Here is a 27,923-nt window from a genome sequence, read left to right on the forward strand (position 1 = left end):
GGGGACCTTTGATGTCTTCCCACCTGCACCCCATGTCTGGGCCAGCCACGCTCAGCAGGGCCACCGGGGCTGAAGGCTGCCCAGAGACATCCCCACCATGTGTGCAAGCACACTCGTATTTTGGGGGGACCTGGGCCCTCGCAGGGTTCCCCTCGTGTCTCCATCCCTCCATTGTCCCTGGGCTCACAGTCCTGGGACCTGCCCCCCACCGCGGTTGCCCCGCTGAGCCCCAGCAGCAAGACCAGAAGGGAACCGGGGCTCCTTTCAGCTTGTTTCTTTAATAAGGAGACAGATATCATTACAAAATAACCATTTAACGATAAGAGACAGAAACAACAGAGTCCACACGAGAGGAAGGGGCTTTAAAAGCAGCTTCCCGCCGGAGCCGAACGCTGCGGGGGCCAGGATGGGGCAGAGCAGGGCCGGCATGGAGAGTCCTTCACTCCAGGAACAGCCCGAGTCTGGAACTCCCAAAGGAGCTGGCTCCTCCCTCCCAGGTTTGGGGGAAAAAAGGAAAAGAGAGCCCAGCTTGTTGCCAAGCCTGGCAGATTTGCTTCCTTTTAACCCCAGGAGACTGAAGCTGAGCATCTCCGTGGCACAGCTGGGTTTGCACCACGGTGCAGCCGGGAGAGGGGAATGCCGGCTCTTGTCCCCAAAACAAAAACCACCTGACCAGACACAGCAGAAATAACCCAAATGACTCTCAAAATCCTTTTTGCCACCAGATCTTTGCTGCATTCTGGCCTTTCTACTGCAGAAATGTCACCGGCAAGTTGGCCCTGGCGTCAGTGCCCAGCGCTGCCCCGTCCCCTCACCCGGTGTGACAGTGGCATCCATGGCCACCGAGGCAGTTGCTGATGTGGCTTGTCCTAGCAGCCTGGCTCTGCCGCTGAGCCCCACGAAACCGGGGGGATGGTGGACACATGGGGAGAAGAGGGTCACGGCTCACTTGTGGGCCCGTCCCCATGGGGTCCCAGCACACCGTGGTCTAATATGGCTTCTAAAGTTGCTCTGACGGTGAAATGCACCAACGCGACACAGGACGCCAAAGCCACGATGTTGCCGCTATCCGGCCATGGTATAAATGCGACAAGATACAGGAACAAGACACACATGGAAGTCACGGCTGCGTTGGTGACGGCTCACCCTCCGCTGGCGGGCCTGGCTTGGCATGCTTTGCTTCTTGGCATTATTTTCTTCTTTTACATGATTTTATTTTTTTTTTTATTTGGGGGAAAATAATCGGGGCGGTGGAGAGCACTCGAGCAATGAGTTTTGTTCATCGCCGTCTCTGCCTCGTTGGAGAAACGTGGTCGGGACGGAGGTGCCGGCGGTGGCGAGCGGTGGGGCAGAGCGTGCAGCGCCGCACTCGGCTTTAACCATGCTGCTACTGCTATGTGGCTGCATCTCATGCACTGTTCATGGTATATACAGCTATGTCTCCATATATTTTTAACTACACACAACTAAGGAGGGGTCAGAGGCAGCGCAGATGGCTTTAATATGTTGGTTATTTTTCCCTTTTTTATTAAAAAAAAATTATGTATTAAAGTCACAGTTCCCCCCCCAAGGCTTAAAGAGTCCAAATGGAAACCAGCCAGGTGGGACCTCCGCTCCCAGTGAGACCCCAGATGATGCGGCGGGTCTGGGGGGGTGCGGGTGGGGGGGGTGTGCATGGGGGTGTGCACATGAGGGTGTGTGCGTGTGGATGCATTGCAGGTATGCATGCACACCTCCGCTTGCTTCCCAAGGAAGGCTGCAGGGCTGCACACATGCGCTGGCTGCCAACAGGAGGATTTTAGTGTTCTTTCCAATTCCTTCTTTTTTAACCCATTTCCACGTAAGGCAAATGACCCCCAGTGCCCAGACAGACTCCAAAATGAGACTGACTCAAGAGCCTGAATCCTGCCAGTGTACCAGCCGAGGGGCATCAGCTGCCCCCAGTTCCCCACTAATTAAAAGCACCCCGAGATTTCTTCTCCCTTTGGCTACGTGAGCAGGGCAGGACCTTGTTTGCTGACAGAGGCATCCGTTAGGAAAAGGGACTAATTAAAGCTGGAGATGGCCCTGCAGGACCACTCGCTTGGTGACCCACGAAGCCCCTGTAGCCTGGTGAGGCCCCAGTGCCACCTTCACCCAGCCCAGCCGAGCTGCAGCTCCAGCAGCCGGGCTGGGCACCGGGGCAGGGGTCAAGCGCAGCTGAGATGGTGGTAGAAGTGGTCTTTGAAGGTCTCCAGTCCAACATCCACCACCACCATATACCGCAGCTTGGCTAACTGGGCCCCGAACCTCCCCCAAGGACAGAGACATCCCTCCCTGGGGACCTGTCCCAGAGCTGCACATCCCACCAGGGGAAGGGGCTCATCCCTGTGTCCAACCTGAACCCCATGAGCTGTGGCTGCCACCAAGTTTTCCACCATCTCCCCAATTTCAGCTGGGGTTGAGATGACCTTTGCAAAGCAGGGGTCCTCAGGGAGCTGCTGAAGCATCCAGCAGCACCGGGGCCAGCTCAGTTTTGGCACTTTGTCCCCAGGCTCGGGACACCCTGCACTGAGGTTCCAGCCCAGGCGTTGGACCCCCAGAGCAGCGTCCCCAGTGCCTGGGGCATTCCCAGCTGCACCCCAGAGCTCTGCTTCTCCACTGTAAGCTCCTCTTGGCTGAAGACGCAATGCCCTTTGCTACTTAACTGTGCCAAAACCCCACAAAACTGAGTCCAGGAAAGCAAAGTGGAGCAGGGAGCACAAGGCTGCTGGGAAGTCGGAGCTGGGACAGGAACACCAGCTCACGTCGGTGCTCCAGTACAGAGCAGGCTGAACTGGGCAGGGCTGCCGGACTCTCACAGCTGCAAGGAATGATGTTGGCTTTCCAGCTCAGGGGCTTGGTCCTGGCTTGTCCCACGGTGGGAGAGGTGGCCCGGAGAAGCTCTTGCCCACTGTCAGGGACACAGATATGGCTTATATCCCCGAGGGGAGCGGGATGGGGTGGATTCAGCAGACAGCAGCCTGGCGGGGAGCAGCAGCTTGTGGGGGTCGGGGGCTTTGGTCCCTTGTTGGCCGTGGGCTCCCTCTTGCCCTCCCCACCTGTATCACAGCAGTGGGATGCAGTGGTGGGGCTGGAGCTCCCCATAGGCCCCCGGCTGCCCTGGGGCTGTGCTGGCATGCCTACACCGGGGCTGAGCCCTGGGGACATGAGATGGCACCGCTCTGGGGGCTGTCACCCTCACATTTGGAGACCTCTCAGTGTAAACCTGCCTTGTGGAAGTATCTTGATCTAGGTTTCAACCAAGCATGGTGGGGGACACATGCAAATCACCCAGCACTGTCCTCGCTTGGCTTCTGGGGACATGATGGCCGCCCAGCAGAGGTGGTGGTGGTCCGCACTGCGCTGCCATTGCATGCACATCCCACCATGTGTCTCCTCAGAGCAGACTCCCCGGGGCTCCCCATGCTGACAGGCCCTCACTGCTCCGGCTGCAACACCCGAGGGTTTGGCACCCCACCGCCACACCGGCCGCAGCCGAGCCCAACGGTCCCTGCAAACCTCTCCCCAGAAGAAGCCAAACCTGGAGCTGGCCGGGGGCACTTGGCCGTCCTCAGCTCAAAACCTCGGCTCTCACCCTTCCCAGACACAGGGAAGCAGAGCAGAATGGGGAGGCACCTGGGTCTCCTGCAGAGGGTCTTCTCCATTATTTTGATGTCCACACAGCTGTTCATGCCCCAAGCAAGCACAGTGGGTCTGGTCCTCTCACTCTATCAGGCTCTGGTATCAACTCCATGCAACATTTGATGGTTCCCCACGTGGACCCAAGGGAAGGATGGCAGCAGCAATGCTGCAGGCTGGTGACGCAGCCGCCAGGGAAGGTCCCAGGCGTGATGGTGGCTTTGCACCTGGAAGGGATGGCAGGCAGAAGCGATGGGACATGCAGCAGAAGGGAGCGATGCTGAAGAACAAAAAGAACCATCCGTATCTTTAACCTCCTCCCCTGGAAGCTATTGGGACTGTCTGGAAATCCTTCCACAGCCATCAAAGGGTATTTCAGCTTAAAACAGAACAAAAAAAAACAAAACCAAAGGTTGCATAACTGAGGTATCAGTAGCTCTGGGTCGCTTCGACTGTCCACAGTGCCGTGCCGTGCTGGCCGGCAGTTCTTCCTATTTGTTTTTCCCGAGAGCTGCATCTACTTCTTCCTCTGGCTTCAGTGAGTGCCACTGGGCAATGGGCCGCCGGGGGTTGGCCAGCATGTCAGACCAGTGCCGCAGCTCCGTGCCGGTGGCGTTGCAGCCCGTGAAGATCTTGCCTATGGCTTCATTCTTCCCCAGCTTGTCATAGTCCAGCACCGTGATGACCACTTGCACTTTCTAAAGGAGGAAACCTTCTTTAGAGGGGCAGAAAGGTGCAGCAGCCGTGACTGCTCCATGGCCTCGTGCTGTCCCCAGTCCCAGGGTGGCTCAGCAGGGCACCCCAGGGATCCCCCAAGGCTGAGCCCTGCTGTGGCCCATTTTGGGGCAGGGTCCCCTCCATGCCCATAGCTTCCTCCACTTCCTTCCTCCACTCCTGCAGAGCCACAGTGGGGCCCAGCTCATCCTGACGTGGCCACCTGGGACAGGTCACCAAGAGGTGGTGTGGGGCTGGGCAAGAGCTGTGGGCTACAGGGCTTGACAGGGCTAGGGCAGGACATGGAGGGGCAGAAGGCACCTACCAATGGTCCAGCATGCCCCTAGGACCACTGGATGGTCCCTGCTATGCCTGGGGTGAGCACTATAGGACCAGGAGCAGAGGAAAGCCCCATTCCAGCCATGATGTGCATTGGTTGCATCTTCCATGGGTGCTGCCCAGCCTCCCACCTCTGCCCCTGCACCAGCTACCCTCAGCATTAGCCCAGGCTGATAGACTGGATGTATTTCATGGGTGACCAAACCAGGAGCTTGGCAGGAGCTGCTCAGGCTGCTGGGAAGGCTGGGACATGGGCTCGGGCAGCTGTGGGAATTCTCCCATTGCCCCCACCCTGTCTGCCTCCCAGGGAGGTCATCAGACAAACCTGTATCTGCTCAAAGGGGATCTCAAAGCTGAAGGACTCGTTGAAGTAGGGGTTCAAGGTCTTCTTCTTGACTGTGGTCTTCTTCTTCTTCAATCTCTTGCCATTCTGCAGCAGGTGGATCTTCACATAGGGATCTGGTGAGGGCAAGATGGTGCATGAGCCAGGGCTGAGATACCCAGGGGACACCACCAGCCTGCCCCCAGGAGAAGTCTCAGCGTAGGATGAGGTGCACCATGGGGCAAAGAGACCTCCAAGAGTAAAGGTGTTCTGAGGTTTGTGGATGGAGGCCAAAGCCAAAATATTTGAGCTGGAGAAGATTTGTGGGAGCAACTGGCCAAGGAACGGAGCTCTTCTGCATCCTGTCGGTCCTCTTGTAGGAGGGCTGGGAACAGTGGAGTGACAGCAGTGGGTGCTGGACTGTCAGCCCCATTTCTGGAGCAGGACACCCCAGCAATAAAGCTGAACCCTTCCAGCCATGCAGGTACTGCTCTCCTCCTAGTTAAGGCAAGTCTGGAGAGAGCTGAGGACCCCTGAGCAGAGAGCTCAGCCCTGGCATGGAGTTGGGAAGACTTCTAGCATAAAATATGCTTTTGACTGAGGTCCTTGGCCCCAAGTCAAGGAGGAGCAGGACCAGGAGCAAATGGCAAAGGAGCATTTTTACCACCCAGGTCCTGACCCTGGACACAGTGGTGGACCAAATTCAATATGGCCTTCCTAAGGTTAGGGGGGTTCATCCCATCCCCATCTCCCCTTGCCCCCCAGCCAGACCTTGGGCTGCTCCAGTGCAGGAGGTCCCAGGCACTGGAGGGGGCTTCCCTGAGTCCAGCCAGACTAATAGCCCCCGTGTCCTTCCCCAACAAAGGATTCTGAGATCCCCACAGCAGGGCAAGAGGAGGATGCCCACAAGCTGACACCCACCTGAGAGACCGCCGACATCCATCTTTTTCAGGTTCTTGGCCTCCAGGATGCAGACAGTGAGTTTCCCAGCCGTGGGCACATACCGGAGGGAGATGCAGATATCTCCTAGCTTCTCTGGCTGCCAAGCAGAGCAGGGAGCAGATATCAAAGCCTTGCTAGTGCATTGTACCACAGTGTTGGGACACAGTCCTGCATGCAGGTCCCCCCAAACGCAGCTCAACCTTCAATGCAGGCATGAGCTGGCACCCCATGCACCAGCACAAGGGTTTGATCACTTGGGTCTGGGGCAGGCTAGTCCCAGCACAGTACTCAAGAAGTTTATACTCCTCATTTTTGTTTTAAAAAGGCTTTTGCACAGGGGAACAAGGGCAGATCCTGCCCAGCACTCATGGCCAGGACACCCATGATATTCAAGTGACTCCACAGCAATTGCCATCCTGAGCACTGCGGGATGTCCCAGAAAGCAGAGCTTGCCCCATGGCCTCTCCACATCTCGCCCCCCCTGGCCAAGAGTTTCATCTGGCCGAGGGCCTCACGCCAGTCCTGCTCTCACCTCCTCCTTCTCGCCACTCTGCAGGTCCCGCCATTCCTCAATGGGTTGGCCCAGGTCCACTGTGTTCATGGGCACCTTCACCTCGCCAATGATGTCATGCTTGGAGAAGCGATCGAAGTCGTAGATGGCCATCACCAGCGTCTTCCCGCCCAGTTCCTGGTAGGGAACCTGCACAAAGAGGGCCACCAACCAGGCTGACAATGGGCTCGGAGGAGCCCAAGCCAGGACCACCCGCTCCCAGCAGTGAGGGTCAACATATGGGACTGGTACACAGTCAGGGGGAAAGATGGGAGTGGGAGACAAGGTCCCATGTTGTGGGTAGGAAGGGGCTCACCTTGAAGGTAAAGGTCTCATTGAAGGCAGGGTTTAATGTCTTCTTCTGCACTTTGGTCTCGTACTTTTTCTTCTTGTCAGGGAGCAGGAACACCTTAACGTATGGGTCCGAGGTGCCGCCCATGTCCAAAGCTGGCAGTTCAGCGGCTTGGAGGATCCCCACCGTCAACTGGAGTGGGGATAGGGGTGTATTCAGAGACACGGCCCAGGTACATGCTACAGATGCCAAGGGCTCATGTCCAGCCCAACATGAGACAGGACTCCCCGTGGCACAGCACCCAGCTCCCCCCACCCTCCTGTGCCACCCAGGTCCAACAGGGAGGCTTATCTCAAATACCCTTCCTGGGCAAACCCCACTCCTCTACCTCCTCAGCTGAGCCCCAGCCCCTCCATCACCTGGTTTGCCTGGAAATCGTAGTCCAGTGAGAACTGCAACTTGCCCAGGTTCTCCGGCTCCTTCTCCTCCTCCTCACCTTCCCCCTCCGTCAGACCCATCTCTGCGTCATCGTCGTCCTGTTAGTCCTGCAATGGCAGTCAAGGTGCCTGGCTAAGCAGCAGGGTCACAGTGCAGCATCCCTGTCCCCACACCACTGGGGACCTCCAGCACCCCAACCCTACTGCAGCTCAACACTCGAGTTCTCCCCAACAGGGGAAAGGAGACCCCCATGCTGGGGACATAAAACATCAATACAGCAGCCCTGGGGTGGCACCGGCTCTGCCCACAACCATGCAACTGCCAGGGAGCCCCCAGTGCTGGTCCAGCCGAGATGGCATGGGGGGCTGCCTTGGGGCACCGGGACACAGGACCAGCTCCAGTGGCAGGAGGTTTGGTGCTTGCAGGCAGTGGCTGCATGCAAGCAACCTACTTCAAAGGATGCAGGGATACTCCACACCCCCCCCCAACCCATGCTTGGGGGAACACTACAGCCAGTGCTAAGGGCTTAGCAGGATCATTTCCAGGCTTTATTAGCTTAGTAATAGAGATATAATCTAATTCTCCTAAGGCAAAGCCACCCCTCTCCCTGCCTCTCCAAGCCATGGTCCGTGGGGTGGGAGCCCTGGCTCCTTATCACCTCTCTGACATGTCCCTAGGCCCCCCATCCCCACCTGGAAACCAATGATGGAGAAAGAGGCTCATGGTGGCACCTACCGTGGAGGGCATCCCAGGATGGAGAGGGAACACGCAGACAGGGCAGCAGGAAGGGAGGACGGCGAGAGCACCAGGAGTGAAGAGAGCCATGTTACAGAGAGCATCGCCAAGGGACCCACGGCAAGGTGGGGAATCAGGGTGTGTATGGCCCCATCAAGCCCCAGGGGATGGCAGCCCTCGCCCTCCACTGGGGAATCCCACCACACATCTCCCACCACCACGGGGGTGTGCAGATGGGCAGGTACGATGGAGCATCTCCACTCAACGCTCATCTCTCTAGCCCTGCCTGCATGGCCGTGGTGCCCACATGGCTCTGAAGAGCAGGAACAGATGCCCAAAATCTCCCACCCCCTCCAAATAGCCCTGGGTCAGGGCCATTGAAATGGCCAGGATCACCTCAGGCCTGCTGGTACCAAAGCCTCCTCCCTGCTGGCCCCCCAGGATGGGGAGACGGCCCCAGCTCTGCTCCGTGCACCAGCACCTGCCTCTTGAGCATTGGCTTTTTGGGGACCCTAAACTGGTGGGCGTTTTGGCCTGGTGATCCTCCCCTCTCAGCTAAAGGCACAGCTCAATGAGATGAGGGCAACTCAGAGGAAGGTAGGGAGACACAAGGGATTAAATTAACATTTGTTTGTTCAGGTGAAGCATTGGCCGGGCCAGGCCAGCTTGAGCCTGGTCCCATCCGGGCCACCGGGCACTGGAGGAGGACAGTGCTGCTGTCTCTGCTCCAGGCTCATGTCTGCACTGTCGCATCCCAGGATCCTGGTGGCTCCATCCCTCTCTGCTTCCTGAGCTATGAGTGCCCCGATACGGTTCATAACTCAACCAAAGGGATTGTCCTACAACACCAAGCGCAGGACAAGGCCAAGCAGTCCAGAAGGACATCACCTGGTTGCCTGACTTCATGTCCTTCATGTTCATGGCGTTCTTCATGCCTTTGCCCTTCTCCTTCTTGTTCTTCTTCTTCTTGCAGCAGCACTTCTTGCAGATGCAGAAGCAGCAGGTGAGGATGAGGAGTCCAGCTACCACTGCGATGGCGATGAGGGCCCAGGGCGGCACTGTGGGCAAAAGCCAGTGTCATGGTCAGCCCCGCAGCTCCCTCCCAGCCCCAGCCACCCCACCACCCTGTCCCACCTGTTGCACTGGGACCAGAGCAGTGGTGGGGTCATGAGGAGAGTAATAGCTGGAAAAGCAGGCAAATACTCACAGGGGATCTTGTTGAGCTCATTCATGAACTTGTCCCTCAGCTTGGTAAACATGTCCTCCTTGCTCTCACCTGGCCCCACGGCCTCAGTAGAGTTCTCCATCGTGGTCATGGGCATCGTGGTAGCCGTGGCCTCTGGGGCCATCATGGACGCTTGCTTGAACGTCATGGTGAGTCAGGGGCTCCCTGAAACACAATGTCACCTCAGTGGTCACACAGGTCCTTGCTGCCCCCACTCCTCCCCATGCCCAGGCTGTGTCCCTGAGCAGCCATCTGCACTGAGGACAGCATCTGCATTGACAGCAGGGCTACTTGATCTTCTGATAGAGGGGCATAGAGACAATGCTTATGAGTGGCCAGACACCTGGACTCCCTCACAAGCAATGGGAAGCTGACCCCCAGGTTTCCTGGCCCTTGATATCTCCAAAGCCACCAGGAGCATCACCCAGGATCGCATCAATGCTGGTGATAGCTCAGAGCCTCCCAAGGACAGCAGGGACACTCCTGGGGGGTAGGTTTGCCTGGTGAGGCCCATGGGATGAGGGAAGGGGTGTTTGCATCCCCAGGAGTGATAAGCAAGGTCAGTTTGGACAAAGCCAGCCCCCCCTGCCTTCTCCTTTTCTCAGGCATCAGGCACCTGCAGACCCAACACACGGCAGCAGCCAGAACTCGCTTTATGCAGGGACCCAGTGCTGGTGTGGGACCCTGAGGACTTGGTCCCAGCCCTGGGAGAGCTTCCAAGTGTGGGAACGGGAGAGGAGTAGCACATTACTCTTCTTCCAGTGCCAGGGCACATTTTGAGGATGGATGAAAGCAGGGAAGAGCTGGCTCTACACAGCCATGGAGGGCTGTTTGCATGTCAAAGGGTCAACCCTTTCACCATGTCACAGGTACCGTGTCCTGGGTGGCTCGAGGCTTCTGTCCACCTCCCAGCCCCATAGAGCCCAGCTCCCTCAGCCAGCCCCGCTCCCTGACAGGGCCTGGGGAAGGTGCTTGATTCACTGCCAGAGCTGCAGCACAGCCCACTGTGCTCAGCACCCTCCGCCCCAGCCCAGCGGGGTCTGAAGCACACCCCAAGGATGAGGACACCCACCCCACGATCTTGCAAATGTGGCATTCACTCCTGCAAACAAACGTGGTACAAAGTGCCTCCACAACCCAGCTCCAGCCCCAAAGTGCCTCCATGACCCAGCTCTGGACCTAAAGTGCCTCTCTAACTCCAGCAGAAGGCACGCTTGCAAAGAGAAGATCAGAGTAAGCAAGAAGCCAAGGGAATTAACAGTGCCGGTGGAGTTAAGGAGAATAAAAGGCTATGCAGTGGGGGAAGCAAACAGCTGAGTGGGTTTGAAGATAACTGAGGAAGGAGTCTCTGGAGGCATGTGAGCTCTGGCATGGGGGAAACCCCCTTTCCTGCATCTCCTCCCTGCTTGGTGAAGCCTCCTCTCCCAGAGCATCGTCCCCCGGGGCCAGCTGCTAATCCATCCTTCCTGCAACAGCGGAAAAGGAGCATTCTCACCTCGAAAAGTCAGCCAGAGAGACCTGGGGGTGTTCCTGCCCTGAAACAGTGCTGCCATGCCATCTCCAGCTGCCTCTCCTGTGAACCATACACTGAGTTGCCCAGAGCTCAGCTCCGCACCTGGGTACCTTCCTCCTGTGCCACTGCTCCTGTGGGGGTGCTGGGGGAGGAGGGGCAGCAGTGAGGGCTTGGGGGGGACCCCGTGTGTGTCAGAGGCAGCCCTTCACACAATGAAACGGGCTAATTATGTGACTCCCATCCTGACAAGGTCCCTGCCACAAGCGCAGGCTTCGCCATCCCAACGTCTCTGCTTAGAAAAAGCTACAGACACCAACGGCAGGGATGAGGTGTCCTGGGCTGCCAACAGCATCTGGTTGACTTGAAAACTAGGCTGGTGGCAGGTCTTGCTCCTCGGGGGAAGGTACCAGGCCCGCCACCAGACCTCCCCATCACCCCAGCCCTGGGAGCTAAGCTGGGCTGCAGCATGACCCCTCTCCGCAGCATCCCAGCATCATGGGCTAGCCGGAGCATCACCTCGCACATCATCCTTCATCCCTTCCAACAGCAGCATTTGCAGTGTGAATGCAAAAAGGCAAGGCAAACAGAAAGGCATCTGTCTCCAGCACTGCTGGGAGTAGCAGGACCCTCCAGGCAGCCGCGCAGGGGACAGGATGGCTGGAGAAACCCCTTTGCCGGCTCATGGACAGGTTCATCCTCTCCGCACGCAAATCCCTGTGCGCAGCAAGCTGGGCCACATCCCAAACTGGGAGTAAAACCTGGCATGATCTCCTTTAGGATCAGCCTCTTGGATGCAGAGCTGCTGGGATCCATCCTGGCCGGGCAGAGGAAAGAGCTGCAGTAAATAACCCTTCTGCAGGTTGGGAGCTTGGGAGCTATTTTTTTATCTGGGTTGGGGCTTTTTTTGGTCCTTCCTGGATTTTGAAACCCTGTGTGTGTTTTCCACAACCACGCATATCAGAAACTCACTTTAAAAGTGCAAGGAGTGACTCTCAGTGGTGCCGTTTGTCTGCAATGGGCACAAAACACTCATTTATTGTAAATGCACCAATTACCGTAAACTGGAGACCAAATTGCAAAAGCAAAGGCAACACTCAGCTGGGAAACATTCCCAGTGCCCATCGACAGAGGGTTTGAAGACACTTCCTTGTGAGCCCATACCACCCCTGAGCATCTCTGAGACCTGCTCGAATAGCCAGACCCTGCAGTCAAGCGGCTATGGGATGCACCAATTACTCTTTTTCCCCATGTTTTTAATGAGCTCAGTATCTTCCTGATGCCACAAAAGTTTCATAAAAGGTAGGAGACAAAACAAACAAGCCCTAAAGACACGGTTTTGGTTGAACTCACCCTTTAGGGGACCTGGGCCAGGACTTTTGGTTGCTTGAGGTTATCAACCTGCAACTTGGCCGGGACACAGAAGTGATAACAGGCCAGAAAATGCCATCCCTGGCTGAGTCCCACAGCCTCCGTCCCCCTGCGTCGGGGGCAGGAGGGAGGCAGAGAATCAGTGCTCACGCTCATGCAGCACAGCAGGGAGGGGATGGAGACATGTCTTTTGTCACCCAGGGCATGAGGATGGTTGGATGTGACCAGCCAAGACACCAACATCTCGGTATCTTCCTAGGGGCTCTTTCAAGCCTCCCAGGTTTTTCTTGCACTCACCCCCATATCCCAGCCCCAAAGGTTTCAGGCAGATGGTGGGGTCTGGTCCTGCTCTGGGCCCATGGAGGATGAAGGACTTTGATGGCATCAGAAGGGGCTCATCCAGGGGTGACTCATCTTGGCCGGGTTCATCGTGCAGCACAGCCAAACCGGATCCTCGGTGCTGTCTCTGTGGTGTGAGCTGGGTCCCCACAGGCCACCCCAGGGTCCCTCCACCCAAGGCAATACCAGATCCCTGCCTGACCTCAGGCCTCATATGCAGAACATGGTAATTCAGAGGATGCAACCTCTGGTCCTGGACCTCAAGAACATCCCTCCTCCTCAGGCTGCAGCTCTGAGACCAGCACAGACCACGATCACCCGCTCCTCCTGCAGATTTATCCATTTTGGATGTCTGTGGTGGTCAACCTGCTTGGACCTGCTCCACACAGAGCCCCCCAGACATGCTGAGCATCTAAGAGGCTCACCATGCTCCACCAGCTCCTTCTCCTGCCCTTGGACCTTGGACATGGCCACCTTCATGCCCTGTGGAGTGGCTGCAACTGCCTCAAACACCAGAATCAGCATCACATGGCTACGATGGGGCGGCCAACTCCCCAGAACTCGGCAGCAGATGGCACTTTGGGGCTGGAGCAAGCTGCTGGAGGTGCCCCACAGCCACTACATCCTGCTCCAGAGTGAATCCAGAGCTGCTGTATTTAAGCCCCCACCCTGCCAAGGGCTATTTAAAGCAGAGGACTAGGAGGGCTCCCCAAAGCTTTCCAGGGGCTGACGACACCTGGCCTTTCATTTTTTTCACCTGTTTGCTGCAGTCACCATTGGTGCCAGTGACTCGACATCCCAAGGGCCAGGTGGCACTGGGCAGCACTGGGACCTGCAGGTATCCTTGCAAGCCGGCCTGCTGGGAACAAGAGGTTGGCCTGGATCCCCTTTTTATGGGGTGACAGGGTGGGGACAGGGACTAGATGCTGTCCCCTGCTTGCCACGTGGCCAGAAGCTCTCTGCAATCTCACAGCTGCTTTTCATCCCACAAACCCACCCCTTGGACAGGGTTTTTAAAGCCCTTCGGCATGGCCAGAACATTTCCAAACAGGGCTTTTGCTGCAAGAAAAAAACAACATGAGAGCATTTTCCCCATCACACCCCATGCAAACTGGGGTTTGCTAGGAGAAAAGCAAAGCTGCCTGAGGAGCCTCAGGCAGGCGAGCAGATGCTGCCTGGGGCAGTCTGGATGCTTTCCAGCTCGCTGCAGGTGAGGCAGCATTTTTGCAACACTGGCTCCCCGACCTGACCCGTATTTCTGTGCAAATGGCAATCTGCCAAAGCGGGACGGGGTGAGCTCTGCAGGCAGCTGGGTTTGGGAAGAGGAAAAAGGCCGGGCAGGGCTGAGCGCCCACAGTGAGGGATGCTGCCGCCTGCCCTGAGCCCCAAGCAATGGCACCCAGGAGCTGCGAGGCAGCAGCTTTGCAGGCACCCCAGGCACGGGGCAATGCCCCTCTCCTGCCCCCCAGATCTGGGGCAGGTTGAGTCCTGGCTCTGCCCTGCACCCACAGACATGGGGGGTGGGGGGGGTGGGGTGGGTGTGTCCAGGCCAACGACACCCTACAAGCTCCCATGGGTGTGCGGCAAGGACGGGGCGGGGGGTACAAAGCAAGGATGCCAGGAGGGGTGTGCAGTGCTGCGGGGTGGGGGGACCCCAGGGGAGCACCCTGCCACAACACAGCCTGTGGCATCTGCTCTGCACCCAAATGTGCAGTACACAGTGGGCAGCACCCAGCAGAGCCAATCCCCCCACCCCAGCACCCACATCCTTGGGCACCCAGTGCAGTGCTGCCCTCCGGGGTGCTGAGGCTCCCCGTTGCACAGGCTTGGGGCTGCGGCAGCCCCGCTGCAGCACGCTGCAGCACACTGAGGCACAGGCTGCGATTGCAATGCTGCTCACATCCCGCTGCACGCACCGCCCCGGCCCAGCAGAGCTGCGTTCCCTAGGGATGGGGCAGAGCGAGGGGCACAGGGTGCTTAGCACCTGCAGCATGGCATGTGCTTTGGGGTGTGTGTGTGCACGTGTGCAAGTGCTTGTGCATGGGATATGCAAGCACATATGAGGGTATACATGCTTATGTAAATGCTTGTGCAGTGTGCAAGCATGTGTGCACAAGTGCTTGTGCACAGGGTATGCATGCATATGTGTGCAAGTGCTGACAGGTGTGTGCATGTGGCCGTACATGTGTATGAGCGTATCTGTTCACAGATGTGTTGAAATGCAAGCACTTGTGCATGCATGCAGCACTCATGGCTCTGCAAGCACTCTTGCACATTGGTGTGCATGTACTCATGTATGTGCTTGCCACTGCCTGCAGCTGTGTAAGAGCTTGCATGTAGATATGTTTGCACACACATCCTCTGCGTGCCAGCGTGAACGTGTGTGCACAGCTGCTCTTGAGCCATGTTTGCATGTGTGTGCATGAGTGTGCACCCTGCTGGACGGGACCAGTGCTTAGCATGTGGAGCACCTGCGCATTTGTGTGTGGGCACAAGCACATTTAATGTGCATTTACCATGCAAACCCCTGCACGTTGTGGGGGCACTGAGGCAGTGGGTCCCCCCTCTCAGTACCGCTGTGAGCAGCTGCTGATTGATTTCTGGGAATAATTTATGAAGCAACAAGGAAAAACCCTCCCAGCAGACGTGGGAACCCTGGGCAGCAGGGTGGCTGAGCCGTGGGGGGACTAGCCACCACACAGGCATTCAGCCAGGAGACATGCTGCTTTGGGAGCTATTTGGGGGGTTTTGAGGTGCTAGTTGGGGCTGGGGGCTGCAGGCAGCATCAGGCCTCCCTGGGGTGGCTATTTTTGAACAGGGCAAGCTAATTAGCATCACTAATTGCTCCGTCACCTGCTCCAGCAGCCTGTGCTCTCCTACCTCATGGTGCTCACCTGGTGCTGGTGGTGCTGAGGACTGGGGGAAACTGAGGCTTGAGTGGGGGCGCAGGCTCACAGAGACCCTGTTGCTGCTTCCCCCTCCCCAGGTACCTTAGAGCCCCCCAGGACCCTCCAGCCCCTGCCATGGGGCCAGGGGGGCTGATCCTGCCCCCCCAAGTGAGGGGGCTAAGCTTTGTTCCCCCTCCTGCATGGGGGCTGGACCGGGTGGTGTGGGGCAGGGTGTGGGGTGCCGTGGGGCAGTGCCATGGGGGGGCAGCCTGGGCTGGTTGGGGGCAGCCAGGGTGCAGCGTGTGGGGCAGGAGGGTAGGCTGTGGGCAGCGTGTCCTTGGGCATGTCCCCTCGCCTGCCAGTCCCCATCCCCACTCTGCCACCACCTCACTGGGTGACCTTGGTCACAACTCCTGTCCCCCACCACGCACAGTGCAGATACAAGCAGGGTAGCCCAACCCCTTGGCTGCGGGTGCGAAGCCGCTCCCAGCCCCACAGAGCAGATTCCCGGGCAGAAGGGCCCATCCCAGCACGCTGTCCCCATCCCAGCACCCTGACCCTGCCCAACACCGGGCCAGGCCACACCAGTGCTGCTGGGAGGGCTCCAGGGCGGCTGTGCGGCGCGTGGGCCTCGGCTGGTGGCACTGCAATGCAGTCCTGCTTGGGCTCTGCTTGCCTTTTTTTTTTTTTTTTCCTTCTTTTGCAATTTTTCTTTTTTTTTTTTTTTTTTTTCCTCCCCTCTTTTCTGCAAGTTGCGGCAGCCGCTGGCAAAGGGCCGGGGTGGCCATTGGCGCTGCCCTGGCTAGAGGTGGGAAAGGAGCTTGGCCTCCTGCTATCCCCACTGCACCCTCAAACACCGCTCAGCCACCCCCGCCGAGGACATTCACTGCAATTCCTCCAGCGCTTGAAGTTTCCTCTATTCCTCCACTGGTTTGGAGCTGCCCCCCGACATCCTTCCACCAAGACCCCAGTGTCTTAAGGACACCAATAAATAAAGAGGGTTATAAATAACTATTTCTATCAGTCCTTGGCCAAAACAAGTGTGGGCTAAGGCATCATTAAAAAATACTGGCTGGGAAGGGGAGTGTGCTGGCTGGGAAGGGGCCCCCTCCTGCCCTGCTAACCCTTGGGCATCCCCCCCAGCTCCTCCCTGGGGAGCAGCACCCATCAGGGGATGCTGATGGGTATGGTAGGACCCACCCCACACCCTCCAAAACAGCCAGGAGCTCCCTACAGAGCAGGACAGAGTGGGCTTCACCCAGGCAGCTGCTGCAGAGACCCCACGTGCTGGCCAGTGGGGAGGACCCCTCATAGCGCACCACCCATGCACCCAAATTACACTGCCCCTGCGGTGCGTTGTCCCTGCAGCCCCCCAGCTGCAGCACCCAGGCCCCCTGTGCATTATCCTGCACCCTGCACCACCTTGCTCTGGACTCCCAATGCGTGACCCCTGCGCCCCATGTTGTATTACCCTGAACCCCCTAACCTATCACCCCCCATGGTGCATTTCCCCCCAGAGCCCCTAATGCATTCCCACCCCCCTGGTGCCTCATCCTGCACCCTGCAGTGCAGTACCTCAAATCCACCACTGCAGCACCCCCACATCCCACAGGACATTATCCTGTGCCCTATCCCACAGCTTCCCAGACCCCATCACCCCAGCCCCCCCCAGTGCATAATCCAGCATGATGCATCACCCCCAGCCCCCCAAATACATCCCCCCTGCACCTCACGGTGCATTACCCCATAGCCCCCGACGCATTGCCCCCCAGCCCTGTGATGCATTGCCCCCCAGCTGCAAACAGCTGGCCTAGAAGGAGCCACCAGGTCCCATCTCCAGCACAGACCCCAGGGGCCGTATCCAGCAACCCCCCCCTCCAAGCTCAACCCCCATCACTGCCAAAATCCTACGCTTGCCGCCCCCTCCCCCCACTCTTAAAGCCCTTATAAGCTGCACTGAGCCCAAAACAAGCCCTTTTGGGGCTTTGGCCCCTTGCTGGTGTAAAACCCCCCTGGATCCATCACCCTTTGCAGGGCCTCTGCTGATTTACACCGGGTGGGAGCTGGCTCGGCCTCACCTGTGCTCCAGAGGGACAAGCCCCCCTGTCCCCTTTACATGTAATTAAAAGCCAGGCTGGGTTTCATTTGCAGGCAGCGCCCCAAGGTCTGGCAGGATGGAAATCTCCGGCTGCAGCCAGTGATCCCATCTCCATTCATCCCTGGGACATTTCCCATATTGGGAAATGCAGTGTTGACCCCAGAAAATCCCCTTCACGAGCCCTGTATCCCTCCTCCTCCTCCTGCAAGAGGCTCCATCCCAGAGACCCCCCCAGGCCGCCATAGCACCCAGCACATCCTGCAAGCCAAAAAAAGGGGGGATTTGGGGTTACCCCAGTGATGGTCTCTTCAGCAGAGCATCATGGGTACCCACTGCCTCGGGCAGAGGCTCCTCCACCTCCGCACCCACCGACAGGACAGGACGGAGGTGGACGGAGAGGGGAGTTTGTAGGGGAGAATTCATCCTTTGGGGTCGGGGTTTTTGGGGACCACACAGGGAGAAGCGGGGTGTGTAGACAAGCGACGGGGCGTCTTTGCCCACTGGCAAATCATCCCTGCCGGATTATGCAAACGGGATGGTTAAAATGGGGAAAACAGCAAGGTTTGCACAATTCTAAAAGCAAAAAAAGCATTTGACCATCATGGTTGCCCACCCAGGGTTCTCAGGACCCCTCTCCTCCAGCCCCCCTGCTGCACTCCTGCCTACATCAGCTGAGATGTTGCACAGAGGACCAGACCCAGGAAGAGAATCTGGGGACATACAGAAGGACCAGGATGTCCCTGGCCACAGCAGCAGCATGCAGGCAAGCTCAGTGCTCCCCAGCGGGGTGGGGGATTTTGGGGGATCCAGCTGCTGGAAACTCCCCCCACTTCTCTGCAGGGGCAGCTTTGGCAGCCGAAACCTCTCCTCTCTGGGGAGGCGAAGACTGCTGTGATGACGGAGGGCAGAAAGCGGTGACAAATCAAGATTAATGAGGCTGAGGCAGCAATTAGCGCCGGCAGCCGCTGGCAGAGCACTGGGCCAGGCTGTGGGCAGGCAGGCAAGGGGGGCCCGACCCCAGGCTCTCCCAGTCCAGGGTGCTGGCTGCTGGCTTGTCCTGGGGAGACCCCAGCCTGAGGGGGAAGCTCGTTAGCTAATGAAGGGCTGCTGTCATCGTAGGCCCAGAGCAATGAGTTATTGCTCCTTTACAGGACAGCAAAGCCGGAGCTATGGCACCCGTTAAGCTGATGGGCTGTCTGCTGGGATGGAGATGTGGGAACCCCCCAGCCTCCCATGAATGTCAGCTTTGGGAACTAACCCCAAAACCTGCATCGCCCCGTGCAGCACTTGGGCTTGGATGACCAGTAATGAAAATCCCAAACTGATCCCAAAGGGGAGCCCCCTCCCACCCCAGTGTCAGCAGGAAGCCTGGGCACTATGGAGCCGGCATTTTCCTGTGATGCATCCCAGTGACAAGCAGGGGTTTGGGGTAGAGCTGAGATATCTGGCAGTGCCCCAGCCAGATCTCGATGCCAGCAGCTGTTTTGCTCCCGGGGGCAGCAGCACAAGGGCTGGCGGGGGAGATCCCATTTCTGCCAGACCTGCTGGCATGATGTCTGTGCATCTCTCCAGCCTTTCGCACAAGTAAAGACCCCCCAATGCTCCCATCGTTTTCAGACCGGCGCATGTGGAAGGGACATGCTGGGCCAGAGTTTCAGCTTGCAGCAATGAGATAGGAGAGTCTAATTAAAGCAAAAACATGACTTGGCTTCTAATGGTCATTTAATTAACAGAGAATTTCTGGCAAGAGATGTGCGGAGGCACGGGGAGACCAAGGGATCAGGAAGGAGGGAGAGGAGGGGGAGCTGGGGAGAGGGACGCTGCAGGACCTCAGTGCAAAGGGGCTCTGCAACAACCCAGCGCAGCAAACCCTGGCCCCATTCCCCTTCCTCAGCCCCGGCACAAATCCACAATAGCTGCATTGGTGGCACCAGATCAGAGCCTCCGTCAGCAGCACCCCGGACTGGTGCAGAAGCTCCCAGGGCTCAGGGAGCACTTTCCCCTGGGACCCCCCCACCATCTGCACCTTCCTCCTGATTTACGCTACTGAGGGCAAGAGGAGTCGCCGCTCGTCCAGCCCCACACTTTTCAGCGAAGGATATTTATACCAGGCTGGGAAACGGGAGCCGGCAGCAGCACAGGCAAGGGGGTGTGATGGAGCGAGCATGCTCCGGTAGCTGCAAGTGGCATCAGGGGACATGAGCTGCTGAGACATTGCCCATGCAGAGACACGTTCCCCTGTCCCCCACCTGAGTACAAGCAGGCACAGTTGGCCAGACCCCCCTGAGCTCTCCGGCCCTCGCAGCCCGAAACGGCGCATCGCTGCCTGCCTGCCGAGGGAAACTGAGGCACAGCACAGGCAATAGCGCCTTCAAAGAGAAACCCGCACGAGCAGAGATGAACCACATCATTCCTCCCAGCTCAGAGCTGTGCCGGAACCCTGCCACCCTGTCACTACCTGGGCTAGTGACACAGCCACCAGTGCCTGCCGGGACCCGCGCTGCTGGTCACCATCCTGCTGGCTCGGCTCCAGCGGCATCTCTGGATGGGGACCAGAGCCGGCCTGCGCTCTCCCTCGCCACCAAGGCACACGCCGTTCACTGCCTCTCATCACCAGCCAGTACCTGGGTTGTCTAATTAAAAATAATGCTGGGGCTCAGCAGCCCTGACCGCAGGCCCTTCCCTGGCAGATGAGTAATTTGGGGGGGGGGGGGGGCATCATGCCAGAGAATTACGTGGTTCCTGTAAAAATTTGATGAGCTGTCCAGCCAGTGGTGAGCGTGTCTCCTGCACGTCCCCACAGCCTCACTTTGCCACAGGGCCACATCCAGGGTCCCCAACCCTCACCCCGAGCTGTGGGCACAGGGAACAGACACTGCAAATATGGGCAGGGCCAGGGACCCCATGATGAGCTCCTGCCTCGCTGCCCCAAGTGCAGGGGTCCAGGCTTCTCACCATGGAGTCCCCAGCCTTGAGGAAGGGAACCCAGCCCCAGGCTCACAGGGGAGATCTTGGAAAATAAAAAATAAAAAATAAATACAAGGACTGGCAGTTTTAGAGGCTGGCACTTGCCTTTGATAGAGGACCTGCTCTCGTGTCACAGCAGCTGCGTTATTTACGGCAAAACCAAGAGACGTCTAACAGTTAAATGCAGTCTTAAAGGTAGCCTTCATTCATCATTCGGGTACCAGATTAATGGCTTCTGATGCTCCCAAGTCAAAACCTCCAGCTCTCGCTGCCGGAAGGCTGTGCTGAGCACTGCCGTGGCTCCCACCGGCCCAGCTGCGCCGGCTGGACAGAGAAAGGTCAATGCAGCCACGGGGCTGGGCGTGCAACGAGCTGGGGAGGGGGCAATCCCATCCTGCCCTCCCCGCTCAGCTCCCAAGCATCTCCAGGCACCACACCAGGTACCCCAGCAGGCATCAGGGTTCCCCTCAACGCTGGCGGGTGCCCCCCCCAAAAAGCATCATGCCCACCTGGGGCTGCTCACAGAGTTGTCACGTTTGTCCCTACCCAGGGACACCTCCCTGCACGGGGATCACCGCTGGCACCTGCCAGCATCAGGGTGCCAGGCCAGGCAGCTCAGCGATTTTCTGCGCCTTTGCCTCTAAAATCAGGACAGCACCGAGGTGAAACAGGGGAAGAGGTGAGTGACAGCACACGACGCCTGCGCCTGCTTCGGCCAAGAGGGGGGGCCCGCAGCCGGGTGCTCAGAGCCTTGCCTGGGACCCATGGGTGCTGCTCTCCCCAAGCCCACCTTTCCCAGAGGGGTCAGGCCCTGACTATGGCTTGCTGCCAGAGTCGCTGCTGGCCCAGCAGCGAAGGAAGGACACGAGGAAGCTGAAACTGGGGCTGGTGCCAGGGCTCCTGCAGGAGCCGGGGCAGGTGCTGCGGCAGCCGCTCCTCACCGAGCCCACTGGCGTTTCGGTGCCAGCAGTGAAGGGGCCGGCGAGGCTCCTCACCGAGCCCACCGGCGTTTCGGTGCCAGCAGTGAAGGGGCCGGCGAGCGCCTTCTCCCCCCTCCTCGCTATGACTCTTGGCTCTCCACTTGCATCCGGTGCTGCTGCAATGCTTCGGAAACCCCACAGAAGGCAGCCGCCTTGCTAATTAGCTGGGAAGCAAATGAGAGATCGCGCTGAGGTACCTGTTTATACAGCCATGGAGCTTCGCACCAGCAGAGGTCAAGGTCCCCCTCACCCCAGGCACACCAGGAGCAGCCCGTGGCCTCTCCAGCCCCCGGTGTGGTAGCACAAGCACAGTCCTGTGCCAAGGAGGGGATGGGCCACCCACACCCATACCCACGGGGAGGCTGCAGGGGCTGCAGGCACCGCTCACCATCAGAACTTCATCCAGAGGATTTTGGCACGTGCCACGTGCCGCCAACAGTACCCATGGAAAAGGCATCTGGAGACTCTGGAGAGCACGGTCCCTCCTGAGCTGTGGGGAGGCAGCCGTCCCCAAGGACACCCAAGCATCCCATATGGCACAGGCCACTGCAGCAGAGCCCCAGCGAACTACCAGGCTCACCCCAACTGAAGCCAGCACAGGCAGCCCACCCTTGGCACACAGAGCTGCAAATGGCCAAAAAAGCCTCCCCAAAAAAAGGGAGCAGGCGCTCTCGGCACCCAGCCCACTCTCCGGCGCCAGTGATGCTGTGGCGGCCGTGCCTCGCTCTGTCAGTGAGGCCAGCACAGCTAAATAGGGCAACAGAAGGTGATGGGCTGAGTTATTCTGGCACTTCAAAGGCACCACATGGCCGAGAGCGCCCAACTCCTGCCCGCTTGGGTCAGCGCTGCTCTGCTTGCAATGCTGCCCTGCTGCCAGCACTCCCCTGCAATGGTCCTGTGCAACAGCAATGGCTCCTGATCGATATAGGGGGAGAAAAAAGAAGCCAGACAAGCCCCTGGAGAAGAGCCAGAAGCTGCTCCAGGAGAGAGCTGAGACAAGGCAGATCGATTTGATACAGGAGGCAGGGGAGCGCATGCCCTGCCCTGCTCCTGAGCTAAATGAATGCGAACTAAACGAGTAAACGTGAGTCACGAGGTGCCATTTCCAGGGGTGAGGCTCCATGTGCCCGTCAGGCTGCAGTCCCCAGTGAGATCTCCAAAGCACCCATCCAGGCACCAGGTGGTGAGGGGCTGGTGTTAGGAATCCAGAAAACCAGCTCCCGGCCCCAGGGAGCCCCCAGCGATGCCCAGCCTTCAGCATCTCCCTCTTCCCTGCCAGCCAGGGCTCAGTCCCTGGGGACCAGCTGCCTCTGGGAGCGATGCTGGCGGCTGCTTGCCCAGCTCCAAGGCACAGAGAGCCCAGGAGGCAAGGTACAGCCCTGTGTCGCCAGAGCCACCCGCCCTGGCAGCATTTGGGGTGAGAAAGGGGACGGTGGAGGCACAACGATGATGACATCGGTGGGGACACAGCACCACGCCAGCCCAGGGCGATTTAATTGTGTCACGAAGCACCACCAAGGCCAGGACACCGGGACCTGACTCCCATGAATAAACCTTGTGCAGATGGAGAAAAGCCACTGTGAGAGCCAGAAGCCCAGCCGGGGCAACGGGCACGGCCCCCCATACACCGCGGGGGGGTCCTCCACTCCTCCCCAGCCCCTCCGAGCTACGTCCCTATGTTGCTCCAGGTGTTTGGGGGCACAAGTACAACAGCACACACTTTCAGGGCTTCACAGAGGAGCTGCTCCGCCAGTGTATCCCAGGGAAGGCTATTCCTCTGCTGGAATAACCCAGAGAGCCCAGCTGCCTGGGGAGCTGCAAAGCACCACGACTCCAGTGTCCAGCACCCGCTGCCAGACTGCCACTGGCAGCCACTGTCTCGTCTGAGGGTGCCCTGTGGCCAGGGCCACCAGAGCAGGAGGGTCTCCGTCAAGCTCTCATGCACCACAAACCAGCGGCTGAGCCTGGCACGGCCGCACCGCAATTCATTGCGGCACAAGGCAGTGGCTGCGTCAGGCTGCTGGCAGCGACACAGGGCTCATGCGTGGGCAGCAGCGGGCACACGCCGGCGCCTTCACCCCAGGCACTAACCCGACTCTCCCCGGGGTTCAGTCCTTGGAGAAAACTCCGTAATTCCCCTGGGAGCAAAGCGAGACAGCGTCAGAGCCCCGCAAGGCGTTTGCGTGCTTGTAAATCCATGCATGGCACTGAAATTTGGGGTTGTTTTCCCTCTTGAATCCTCACTCAAGGCCAATGGGAGCAGTGGTGCTGCGGCAGCGATGCTTGGTCCCAGCAGCCCTTGGTCACAGTCACGTCCCCAGGGACATCCCCTGTCCTGCACGAAAAGGCGGGAGGCGTCTCCCCCAGCACGCCACAACGTTGCTGAGCAGGTCAGTGGCTGGTCCCAGCTCCAGGGGGTTTTGGCAGAACTGTTTTGGCATGTGGCACCGCAGCAGGTTCACAGGCAGCAAGGGATGCCTTGACCCACGCCAGCAGTGCCGTAGCATCGGCTGCCAAATCAGGTCTGCCAACCCCAAACCAGCCCAGCACATCTCAAGCATCCCTGCTGCCTGCAGACATTCACCCATCCCCACGGCTTCAGTCCAGCCCCGGAGCAGCTCCCCGGGCCCCAGCAGTGGGACGATCCCCCCAGGCCACCCCCAGCTCAGCACAGGCTCAGACAGGCTCAGGGGTTTGGACGTGCCCGAGCGCAGCACCGCGTCTGCCCCCAGCACCCGCCTGCACCTTGTGTCACAAGCACCCGCTTTGCTCCCAGCTTTGCCGTATCCCTCAGGGATGCTCCAGCCCAGAGCCCACATCTGCTGTGCCCTTGCAAGGCTGGGAAGAGCCAGGGAGCAAAAGCCACCCCAGATCAATTAAAACACACCAGCTTTCCTTAAGATGCACAACATGAAGGATGCCCCAACAGCACCAGGAGCTCCTTCCAGGCAGGTGGGGTTGCAGATGCCCAACTGCCAGCGGTCAGTGGTGATGGATCTGGTGCAGTCAGGCAACTGCCCACGCCAGGAGAGCGGGGTGCAGGTCCAGATGGCAGCAGTTTGGCCTAGCCCAGCACTGCTGCAGGCGTTGCCAGAGCCAGCTGCGGTTCCCCCCTCCCAAAGCCCCGGCACAGGCGCTGCAGCACAAGCAGAGCCACCCCAGGGTGACAGGGAGCTCTGCCAGCCCTTGAACCCCCTTGTCCAACTGGCAGCAAAATCCAGGGGCACCAATGATTCGTCCTCCAAGTACCGATGCAGATTAAACATCACTCAACTTTCTGCACGCAGGGAGCAATGGAGCGGTTGGCCCCACTGGAATGTGGCAGCCCCAGAGCTCAGGGGACGACGATGACGACACTGGGATCCCACACCCAGGGGCTGGCAGGGATGGGCCAGCGCCAGCACGGGGCCAGCACCATCCCCAGCTGTAGAATTACACCGGTACAGGGCATCTTGGATTCCAGCCGCACACTGCCTAATTTACGGTTTAATTAATAAATGGGGAATTATGCCGAGTTTATCCAATACTTTTGGACGTGTGATGTTATCAAAATCCCATTACTGACGAAGGAAGGCATGAAGAGCAAAATTAGCTTTGGCATCTGAAACACTTCAGTCGATGCGATAACACAATTATTAGGGCTAATAATCAAAGAGCACTTTGGGGAACACGGGCTCCGGCAGGAGCCGAGCTGAGGGCAGCCACAGCCTGGCGTGGGGACAAGCTGGGGAACAGCCGGGTTTTCACCCGGGAGGAAAAGGCTGACTGCAGCCAAGGGCAAAAGCATTTTGCCAGACTGCATTTACCAGCGGCTCCGGATATTGGCACAGGCAAAGTACTGGCGGCCGCCAGGCTGAGGAGGAGCACAGCCAGGCACAGCACCAAGCTCCACTGCCAGGGGGTAGGGAAGAAAAAACCAGAAGATTTGAAAACCAGCAGGCACTGGGTCCCGTCTATATGCTTGCGGCATCAATCCTGCTGGAGGACATCACGGCTGCCGGCTCGCAGCTCTCCTGCGCAGCTTGGAGAAGGAGAAACTCAAGTCATAATTAGGAGCTGCAGTCATCCGGCTCCTGGAGCTGGGGCTTTGCCAAAACCACCAAGAGCTGGAGGAAAGGCCTGCTCCCATCCCTCAGGGGGTGAGCAGGAGTCCCGTCTCGCTTTGGTGGCCTTTAGCTGCAGCCCAGTGACAGTCCCTGGGGCTCACAGAACAGGACGCAGCTCCCCTGGGAACAGCCAGCAGCAAATGTTACCATTGTGCCATCCCACTGTGCCCAGCGGGCACGGTTTTGTGCGGGCAACTCACCGGCAGAAAGGCAGCCGATTTGCAACCCCCCCCTCCCCAAGCAGCTATATAAGGATATATACATCTATATGTAAGGAGATATATATAAATTCCTATGTCCTCCCTCCTGCAGTGACACCGGACGGCGCCGGGTGCTGTGCGGCAGAGGGGTGCAGAGCCAGAGCTGCCAGCGGCGATGCAGTGCAGCCGATGCTGGCTCACTGCTGCTGCTGTCACTGGGCTAACGGGTGGCGAGGGATGTGTCCTTGCCCTGCAGAATTGGGGGCACTGGGGCTTTGGGCTGGCTTCTGGCAAACAGGGCACTAGCTCTAGCCATGGGGGATTGGGAGAGTCAGGCTTGGTGCTGAGTGATTGGGCAAGGTCAGACCTGTTTTTGCACTTCACACAGATGCAAGAAGGGGACAGGGCGTTGCTCCGAGACAGCTTTGGGGCTTGGGGGGGCAGTGGGGTGTTTTGCTGGGTTGTGCTCTTCCCAAGCGGCACAGGTGACATCCTGCTGCCACTTCTGGCCTCAATGACCTTGGGTGCATAACTTCCGCAGTGCCCACGCTCCCCCGGCACACAGACCACCACAAGCCACACTTCTTCCCGCCAAGACCCTGCGGCCAAAACCACCCGAGCACAGCAAAGGCGCAGAGCACTGGCTGCCCCGAGGGTACCCCGGGGCTCCGGCAGCCCCCAGCAGCGTGCAGCCAAGGCGCTGCGCTAGCGAGGAATAATGCAGTAGGCAGGAGATGACTCCTGCCGGTGGCTGCGCTTCTGTGCAGCGTGCACAGGAGTGACATAGCTGCAGCAGTACCTCGGCGCACAATAAACGAGAGCCTTCGCTCCAGGACTGAAGTTTTTGCCGCTGCAGAGGAGCAGGCGGGGAGTCCTTCAGCGCCCTGCAGCTGCCACGGCGCAGGGGGACTTTGCTGCCGGACACCCTGCAGCGGGTAACATCCCACAGTGGGTGACATCCTGCAGCATGTGACACCCCGTTGCCCTGGCCACTCTCACCTGGAGGACAGGGGAGCGATGCACCGAGGAGCGCCGGATGCAAAGGGACACACAGAGGCACCGGCAGAGTTGGGGACCACGAAGCAATGCATGACACAGATGCGTGTGTGTCCCCCCTCCCCATGCCACAGTCACCTTGCAATATTGCCCGTCACCTGCACAGCTCTTTCGGGATCACTCCCACCCCTCTTGAAAAGTAGGCTGCAGGGGAGCAGCGAGGTGCTGGGCACAGCTCCGACGCAGCTGTGGGTGCAAAGGCTGCGGCACCCCGATGCTGACGCCCCCGGCTCTGGGCTGAGCCCCTCCTCGCCGCTGCACCCCGACGGCATGCAGCAAGCGCGAGAAGTGAAGGGGGATCCCGGAGCTTGCTGCAACCACGGCGGGGAAATTCAGTCCGGAGAAGGGACCGGCTGGAGCTGGCTCCTGGCCAGGCCACTACAGAAAAGCTGCCGGTGCAGCGGGGCCTGCGGCCGCCCACGGCCGGAGCCACGCCGCTTCCACTGGTTTGCAGCACTGGGGCACGTTCCCCGCACTGCACCGGGGACAGCCCTGCGCCCCCAGCCACCCCCCAGGGCCTGAACGCCAAGGGCACCTGCGGTCGGGCGCACGCACAGATGCGGAGCTGGAGCATCCCTGGGAGCCCAGAGGGCACCTTTGACCCGGCGGCTCGGCTCTGCACCCCCGGGGCGGCCCCGCATTCCCGGGAGGGGACAGGGGGTCCCACACCTTCGGGGAGGGTCCCACGCCCCCGGGGAGGGTCCCACGCTCCCGGGGAGGGGGGAGGTGTCCCTGCCAGCTCCGCAGCCCCCTGCACCAGCGGCTGCAACCCCCCTCCAGCTCACCAGGCTCCGTCTCCAGCTGCCTTCGGGGCGCGGCACCCCACGGGCACGGCGGGGAGCTGAGAACCGTGCCCCAGGGAGGGGACCCCGGGGAAAGCGCCGGCCCCCGCCCCGCTCCCGGCAGCGGGACAGGGCGGGGAGGTCATTACCGGCCGGGCCAGCCCGCGCACCGCCGCGCCCACAACCCCCCCACTCCCCGGGGACGATCGCACCTCGGGCAGCGACCTCGGGACGGGCTCAGCGGAAGCGCGGGCGGCCCCGTCCCGCAGAGCCCGCACCGCTGCGGCACCGCGGAGAAACTTCGGCGGGAGTGCGGCCGGACACTTACCGGCCGGAGCGGCGGCGGCAGCGGCGCGGGCGGAGCGGGCGGTGCAGCGCGGGGCGGCGGGACCGGCGCGGCGCTGCGGCA

General features: G+C 59.3%; 1 protein-coding gene across 1 annotated transcript; it reads right to left on the minus strand.

Moving 5' to 3' along the window:
* Positions 1-259: 259 nt before the first annotated feature.
* Positions 260-27,920, minus strand: SYT2 (synaptotagmin 2). The gene is made up of 9 exons (XM_049832947.1): positions 27,843-27,920; positions 9,200-9,382; positions 8,881-9,050; positions 7,239-7,355; positions 6,844-7,011; positions 6,510-6,677; positions 5,957-6,074; positions 5,039-5,172; positions 260-4,358 (listed from the first exon to the last, which is right to left on the minus strand). The coding sequence occupies exons 2-9, from the start codon at positions 9,363-9,365 to the stop codon at positions 4,152-4,154; spliced, it is 1,248 nt and encodes a 415-aa protein (XP_049688904.1). The 5' UTR covers positions 9,366-9,382; positions 27,843-27,920; the 3' UTR covers positions 260-4,151.
* Between the last annotated feature and the right edge of the window lie 3 nt (positions 27,921-27,923).

The sequence above is a fragment of the Accipiter gentilis genome, chromosome 29 (genome assembly GCF_929443795.1).
Source record: "Accipiter gentilis chromosome 29, bAccGen1.1, whole genome shotgun sequence".
Classification (NCBI taxonomy): Eukaryota; Metazoa; Chordata; class Aves; order Accipitriformes; family Accipitridae; genus Astur; species Astur gentilis.

Excerpts from the sequence above, each read along its gene's own strand:
- SYT2 (XM_049832947.1), bottom strand. The coding sequence starts at position 9,365 with ATGACGTTCAAGCAAGCGTCCATGATGGCCCCAGAGGCCACGGCTACC. Across the intron at positions 9,051-9,199 it reads TGAGCTCAACAAGATCCCCT|TGCCGCCCTGGGCCCTCATC; the intron begins GTGAGTATTTGC and ends TTTTGCCCACAG. Across the intron at positions 5,173-5,956 it reads GGATGTCGGCGGTCTCTCAG|ATCCCTATGTGAAGATCCAC; the intron begins GTGGGTGTCAGC and ends TGCCCTCACCAG.